At 31.3% G+C, this 8,693-nt stretch overlaps 1 protein-coding gene across 1 annotated transcript; it reads right to left on the bottom strand.

Annotated features, from left to right (window-relative positions):
• Window positions 1-1,382: 1,382 nt before the first annotated feature.
• Window positions 1,383-3,879, bottom strand: LOC125584262. The gene is made up of 9 exons (XM_048752470.1): window positions 3,748-3,879; window positions 3,299-3,470; window positions 2,917-3,031; window positions 2,722-2,831; window positions 2,414-2,495; window positions 2,278-2,341; window positions 1,998-2,155; window positions 1,864-1,930; window positions 1,383-1,718 (listed from the first exon to the last, which is right to left on the bottom strand). The coding sequence occupies exons 1-9, from the start codon at window positions 3,877-3,879 to the stop codon at window positions 1,383-1,385; spliced, it is 1,236 nt and encodes a 411-aa protein (XP_048608427.1).
• Between the last annotated feature and the right edge of the window lie 4,814 nt (window positions 3,880-8,693).

Raw genomic sequence — 8,693 nt, 5'->3', positions numbered from 1 at the left:
TGATGGAAAATTGTCCAACGGAAACAACCTAAACCTAACATTTCGGACATACCACAACAATATGGACCATTTGTACAGTTACATAGTAGGAAATTGTTACGTAGAAAATCATATGTTGAGATTTAAATGAACTCTGATACTATATTAATGATGTATCTAACTCACACTAAAAAGCTAACTTAAAAGTGGAAGATTGCCACATTACATATACTAGGTCCGTGTCCGCCCTACGGGCGGATAATGTGGTGATGTATTTTTCCTTTTAGTTCATATAGATATGCAATATCATTTGATAAATTTGCCCTAAAGAACTTACAAAGTTTGAACTTGGGAAGTAAGTAGTGATCTTGTTATCCTTTTATTAATGTTTTTTTGATGATTTCCTTTGGCCAAAAGCTATATTTACAACGCATCTTTCATGTAAGTTCAATATCTTGACAAAAATTTAGAGGAAAGAATTTTGAATATATGAAAAGAGGGTGAACAATAAATCATACATAATCATCTGAAGGGTTTGTGGTTTTATTTAGAGAAGCAAAAAAATCATAAGAACGCATGAACGGGTGCCTATAAATTTAAGGATTTTAAATGTTAAATATAATTTTTTTAAAAAATAAAATTAATTAATTTTGTTTTTGTGTTATAGAATAGAAAAAATGTTATCATGTTAATGATGCTAATGAGTCTTGGAACAGCCGGAGTATAGAGTCCCTTTTTAAACAATTAGTTTTAACCTATATGTTAAAATAATCAAGTTGTCACTATGAATCCCTTAGATTGCAAGAAACCCAACTTTCTATTTTAAAGTCCAATTTTCTGCAAAGTGGAGAAATACTAATGTACCACATATAGATGTTTATAGTTTCACTCTAAATTTTAAGCTGCAAAAAAGAAATGAACTTACATCCTTTAAAAAGAAGAATCTACTATAATTTAAATAAGAAGAAAAATCATTAATCTTGTAAGTGTAACTAATGATATGTTAGTTGTATCCATTATTAGTCTTATCACTTGCCCAAATCAGAATTTTAAGCAAATGTAATGTGTGGATCGCATGCATTGCATTTAGTCGATACTCGGCCCCATATCATATACACGTAAAACAGCTAAAAATGATACAAAAATCAGATTTATTTCATAACATACGGCAAAGCCTATATACAATATACAACACACTAAAAAAGCCAAAAGCTTCAATTAAATTCGGAAAGCATCACAACCAACAAACTAAATCATCAAACTCAAAGAAAGAAATTATTAAACAAATTTAACCAACAAAGTTTATAAGAGAGATAGTTCAATATTGCAAAGATAAAGTCTTAAATTGGAAAGAAACAAAGCATAGACTCTTAGTCACCATAAATCCATCACTTACATACATCCTAGCCACATTTGGCTCGCTTTGAATCTTCTGCCTCAACATTATCAGCAGTCCTTTTCACCCTCTCACCACCAGATTCTTCAAAGCGTGTGGAAGGACCATCCTCAGCAATTCCATTCTGCAAAGTTTTCTGGGCATCTGGTATAGTCACATTTTCTACATTGCCTTCAATTTCTGGATCTTCTGGAATGAGCACCTTTGTCACAGTCAAACTTTGGGTCTTGCCAGTCAAATTGTGAGTTGATACCTTCACAATGAACTTGCGAGTCTGTCCTATGGTATTGATCAGAGCTTGAGGCACCGGAACCAAGTGATCATCTCCCATATTCTCATTGGCCTAACATACATTTAAACGATTGTCACTATATATATCGAACTATTTTGAGAAAATACAGTTTCAAATAACAAAGATATACAGGTTTGTAATTACCTCGAAATAACTATCAACCAACTCAGAAGCTTCTTGCCAGTCAACTCCTGACCAGCATCACCAAGGAGCACAAACACGCCTGATCATCATTGTCATACACAGATATCTTGGCTAGGTACCTGTGTCATGAGCAGTTTTATAATTAATGCATTGAAGTATGAGTATAAGTAAATCTGAACCACTTACTGTGCAACACCAACAATATCACTCTTCCCACATTTTTTACACATTAGGGTGGTAGGTCCTTTGGTTGCTTTAGTGTGGCACACACCACAACCTATGTAATACCATCTTGATCCGTGCACAACATCACCAACTGTTGCTATGCACTCAAACCAAGCAACCTGCAAAACGTTTTAATAATTATATTAGAATCTGAGTCTATCATAATGGGTGCGTTACTCATTCGTATGTACTACCTTGGCAGCTTCTGCTTCATATAGGAGAAGAGCTCGCCTATGGTCACTGTCTCAGTCTTAGTGACAACTTCCGCAGAAACTATATCAGCAACATCCATGTTTGAGTTCAACCTGAAGACAACGTCCAAACATCAGACAACGATAGGATAACTACGAACAATATCTAAACACACGAATGCTTACCAAGTGAGATAATCTCGGGTTGCTTGAACATCACTGTCCAGAAATACCCGTGATGACGTCATAGAGGAGAGAGTTAGGACACCTATAACAGATCCAATGTTATAATAAAAATGCTAAATTATAATGTAAAATGAGATGTAGAATTATGTATATCTCTTAATTCCTCACAAACTTTTTCAAATGTCTTATAGCTAATAAGCCCAATTCATTCAAGTGCAGTTCTATTACTCAAAGCTAACTAATCAGATAAAATCCATTGACCATCCTATGTAACTTCTTAAAACATAGAAAAAGCTGATGATACGAACCTCCAAAACGTTTCGGGTTTAAGGTGGTGACCAAAATAACACTTGCAGCTCCTCCAGATGCTTTAAAATTTTCCACTAAAATCAGAGGCAGCCTTGTCCCAGAGGTACAACTTCATCACCGGACCACTATAACATCAAAAAATGTTTGTTAAGAGTGTCAATATATGATTATGAAAAAGATATAGATTAGCTTACTCATGTGTTTGAACATGAAGCAAAACTCGGCGGGATGAAGCTATCTCGGCATCATCTAGCACGAGACTGTCATTGAGAACTTGCCCATTCACAAGCTTGATGTGACCAACATAATCTGCATAATAAACAATCAAACTTAGTGCTTTATATCTTATAAACCCACCATGAAACCTTAATATCTAAGAATGTATCAGAACATTATCCTAGCCAAACAATGCTGAATATATTAGTTTTGAGTTAAACACATCATCTAAGGTTAGATTAAACATTATACTATAAAACAGTGAGAACTTACCATAGAGATCCCTTCTCAAGTCGCAGGCAGCATCGAACTCCTCATATCCATGGAACCGAAACGGTCCTCAGGGAAAACAAACCGAACTATCCTCTAGATCAGAGAGGACAGAATACGATGAGAAGGTGATGGTGACACTTGGTTCAGCCACCCGATACAGAGTCTTGTTATTAGACCCGTAAAAACTGTTAAGCCTGTAAATGCCACCAACTTTCATGTGTGGCAGATAAGTATCTATCCTCCCAGCTGGAATGAAGCCCTGGATACAGTAGTTCCTGTTATCAACAATAGAGAAATTAAATTAGGAAGCTAGACAGGAACTCCTAGAAAAATAAACACAAACATTAAAGATATTCAAACCGCAATGCATCAACAACAGAAATAAAGTTATGGTTCTATTACCAATAGCAAAAACTTGGTACAATTCATTAAAAGAACCAAAGAATAGAACGCTAAGTTTGAATATAAACGATTTAGTAGCATCTCGACTAAACAATTTTTTTAAACTAAACCGCAAAAGAGAGTTCACTTTATACCTCTTGGTCAATGAGAAACATCTCGAGACCGATAAGCGTCTTCGTCACAACATTTCGAGCTTCCCATAAATGGATCAACCGAAATCTCAACTCGCATCCATGAGCTCCGAATTTCACATCCTTGAAAGACATCACTTCCACAGCTTTGGCGGAGACAATGGCTTTTCCCTTGGCGCGAGAGGAGACAGCGGCTTGCCTCTAACGCCTAAAGAGACACCGGTCTTCGTACCTGCAGTGCAATATGAGCGTTGAATTCATCAATGCGTTTATATTTTCTGTAGACTAAACCATCAAATAATAAAAAAAATATTGTTCATATCAGTGTCTTCAATCACGAAGCTCTAGACTCAATAACTGTTCTGGTGATCAAACGGACTCTATGATTTGATAACAAAACGAACCACAATATAAAATATATAGTTTGTTCATCTCATTGTTTTAGATCACAAAAGCTTCATACTCTATTTTTTTCGGTAATCAAACGGAGTATATAATTTTGATAACCAAAAGATCAGGTTCTTACAGTCGGGGTTCTTCGAATTAGGCACGCCGATCGAGAGGCCGGAAGAAACACCGGTCTTGCCGCTGGGTTTGATCAGACCGGAGGAGACAGACGCTTCGCTTTTGGTTTTCTTCGAGTGGGGATCGCCGTTCGAGAGGCCAGAAGAGACATAGGATGTACCGGTGGGCTTAATCGGTCCGGGAAAGGAGTCAGCATCAACGCCTTTTGGTTTCTCCGACAGGGTTTCTCCGTTCGAACTCATTGCAATTGCGATGTAGTAATGAGACTGTAGAACAAAATCTGATCGAAATAAAACTCAGATCGAGAGTTTTATAAACAAAATCTGAAGGAGGAAAACAAAGTGAATCCATTAATGAGATTAAAGAGAGACAAAGTGGAGGAGGTATGATGTTCGAGGATGAAATCATGAAACTGAACAAAGAAGAGGAAGAGCAAAGGTTCTCGTATCGAAGAAGGCAAGCTCGAGTAATATTAATCCCGTGTATCTGTGTCTCAGTTATGGTGGGTTTTGTGGCCCAACATCATTTCACGATAGATAAAAAAAAGAAGAAATTTTCGTATGTCCGTCTATTATTTACGATGGGTTTAATGGCCCAACATCAATTCACGCCAGATTTTTTTTTTAAAACAGGAAGTCCAGATGACGTGTCAAATAAACAACTTTCTATTGGACGATTTTAATGTCCTAAGTGGACAGGCTCTCTAATCAGTATATGTTCCATTTATTACTTGTGTGATATTAGGTATATATTGCCTAAAGACATTATACATCCACGATGTGGGATGTTAATAAGTCACAACCTTGTAGTCTCTTACATGCTTGAGGATACGTTTAAGCTTTACCATAATACAATATATATATATATATCCCAGCGTTTTTTTTTAACGAAAAATATATCCCAGTTACAAAAGAAAACAACAAAGTAGGTTTCACAAAAAAGAGACACAAGATGGGTATTACATGACAGGCTTGTAAGCTTATGCGTTGGAGTGTTTCTCATATATATGCATGACTACTTGTTAGCTTGTGTATTGAAATTATATACGCAAGTATGTATTATGTTATTGATGTATAATGTATACACTATACATGTCCCTTTCATTTGTAAGCCTTGTTTGTTACACATTGGTCTAGAATAGTCATTAAGATCCATATTCATCAACCACAATTCCACATGCTGCGTCTTCTTTTAGTTGTCTATCTCTATCATGTCGTTCACATTTTTATCATCAGTTTAGTTTTTTATAATATCCTAAAATAAATGGTCCAAAAAACGAACTTCGGAATTTATTTCTAATTTCTGTATCAAAAATTAAACTTAAGGACGTAAACTTAGCACGATTCTTATGTTATTTATGCATAAATAAATCAATACTAAATGATCTCATGTTGCATATAGACTATATGTAGTACACACATACTATATATATATATGTATATTTGTGTAAAATTAAATAAAAACTAGATGATAATCCGCACGCAAGCGCGGATGAGTTTTTTTTTTATATTGATGTTTGTTTATTAAATAGTTTTAACATTTTGCAACATTACAATTTTTAACGATTGTAAAATGACGAATACAAATATTAGTCTCTAAAATGTATCATTGTTGTTGAAGATTTAACATAGTACAACTCATTTAAATTATTTTTATGACTTCATATGCACAAAATAAAATTAAGTTTGTGTCTGACACAAATCACAAAAATCAGATAGGTAACGTCGATTTCAAAATAACGAAAGGGGGATTAAGTTTTCTGCTCTCAATTTGTTTACTATTGTCTCTCCATAAGTCTACTTCTATAAAATTGTGTTTTCGTTCTCGTTTCTGTTTTACTGATATGAGTTTTGTTTTTTTTTTTTAACTTCTTTTGTGAATCGGTGAATTACATAAGAGTATATTGATAAAGAATATGATAGTGAGATAGGATATTAGGAAGAAATAAATATTAGACAAATGATCAAATCTCTCATTATTCGAACAAACTCAAAAGTGGGTTTTGGAATCTTGTCATAATATTTCATTAAAAGCTTCTTAGAATAAAAATCAAGACTAAAATATTTATTCTAAATGAAATAATATCTATATATATATATTTTTTTTCCAATATTAAAAATCACTTCTATTTGAAGAAATGTATTGGAAGTTTTTTGTTTATTTACAGTCATGTTTTTGGCAAATAAATAAAAAAATTATTTATTTACTTTATATGGTATATAATTAAACTTTAGTGATATTGACACACACATATATATATATATATAGTTTAGTTTTAATATAAATATTTATTATTGACATACTCATTTGATTTTATTAACATTTGTATATTTGTTGTAACAAAAATTTAAATCACAAAACTTTTAATGTGAGATTTATCAATACAAAGTTCAAAATAAAAATATTAAGATCTCAATAATTTTTCAATGCAAATTTTGAAATTAACATATTTATATATTTATATATAATATATAATTTAATTTAAATGTATTACTATATATATATCTATAATATGAATATCTATTAATGAGAATTCATATTCATATGATTTATGTTCATTTGTATATTGTTTGAACAAAAATGTTAAAAAATTGATCACAAATTTTCAATGTGTGACTTTTACTATTTTTAGTATTGTATATTATTTTTAAAAATTCAAAATATAACATATAAGAAAAAAATATAATTTTTATATGATTAGCGTGATTGTTTAATTTTTTAATAATATAAAATTAAACAAAAAATAGATATGATACAAAAATTGTTCTTAAATATGTATTATTCATAATCATTAATTGTCATATATATGTTAATCATATAGTAATTCAATAGATTTTATTTAAGAAAAAATTGAAATATTATTTGTACACTACTAATCAATTTGATAGTTAGTTTAATAAAATTTATAATATATTTTTGTATGGAGAAATTATTTTCTAAGTATTCTAAGAGTCATCCTAATGATAATACGGAGTTACGAAAATATGTTGTTATGGATTAATACATAGGGGATTCCAATGGTTGTTGGTGGTTTTACACTTAAAATGATGCATGCGTCAATTTGAGTCCATTTAAAAAACAATTTCTAAATTTTTATAATGGGCTTCAGAATATTATATGACTGTTTAGTTTCTAGCCTAAGCCAATTAAGACAAATATTCATGAGATCAATCAGTTCACACCGCATCTATGCCTCAAATGTTGAAAAAAATATGCATCGTTAGTATGTTCATGATGTTGTTTTTGGTACACACCTCTCTTTGAAAAAGGCAGTTGATAACTGCGTAAGGCAATGCATCCCAAACTTTTGTATGAAACATCGAATAATAAATCTAGAAATATGCAATCAAGTCTGCGGAAATATATGCATCGATTCTAAAAGCAATGGGATGTTCAGTGTCCATTCAGATGGTAAGCATATGATGAATTGTATTTGCTCATTTTTAGGCTTAATTGTCCTGGATACTAAAGGTAGAATGGATTACGATATATATTGTTCGAAAAATATGCATAAAGCTTGATTGCTTTTACATATGAAAATTAAATTAGTAAATCTACATGGATTTTTGTAATATATTTTAAGGCTTCGAATGGTAAGCAGATCAAGAAAACGCAGATCAAATCCAAAACGCAGATCAAGCAGAACAAATGCAGATCAAGCAGAACAAATGCAGATCATGCAGAACAAATGCAGATCTAACTGGTTAAGCTATTTTATCGAATTAGCGTATTTAACCAAATGTTAAAAATAAATTTGAAAATTAAATATCTAAAAAAATACAAATTCTTATCAATTATTTTTTAATTAATTTAATAAATACAAAAAAAGTTTAAACATTATATAAAAGGTAAACACAATTAAAACAAAAAACCGTAAAAAAAATATCACTATAATAAATATATTGAAACTTAAAAATTATATAAAATTCATTAAAATAACAAAGAGTATTACTTGTCCCTTTAATTATTTTATAGTACAAACAAGATCCCTTTAATTATTTTTATAGTACAAACAAGATCCAAAGACGTTAATTAGGGCTGGAGATAAAATCCTTTTCCTTAATTTTGAACCGAACCCGAACCAAAAAACTGACTCGTACCAAGTTCAAAATGTAAAAAAATAAATACCTGGATGTGTTTTGTAGGGCGTTATAAAACATATCCAAAGCGAAAGTGTTATTAAACTGAACCTCAACGGGTGAAAAATATCAAGAAAAATCGATCTGAATGTCCAAATTTATATAGAATATAAATGATATATATCAATGAATATTTAAAATTTAAATAAGTATATTTAATACTTCATTCTATGTAAATAACTATATATGTTTTATGTTTTTATTTTAAATTTTAGATTTTATTTTGGGTATATCCGAACTAATTTAATATAATCTGAATCCTAAATTTTTTTTTTTATATCATTT

Source organism: Brassica napus, chromosome A2 (genome assembly GCF_020379485.1).
Source record: "Brassica napus cultivar Da-Ae chromosome A2, Da-Ae, whole genome shotgun sequence".
NCBI classification, from domain to species: Eukaryota; Viridiplantae; Streptophyta; class Magnoliopsida; order Brassicales; family Brassicaceae; genus Brassica; species Brassica napus.
Note: the sequence above shows the minus strand (reverse complement) of the source record. Positions and strands in the feature narration are given on the sequence as shown.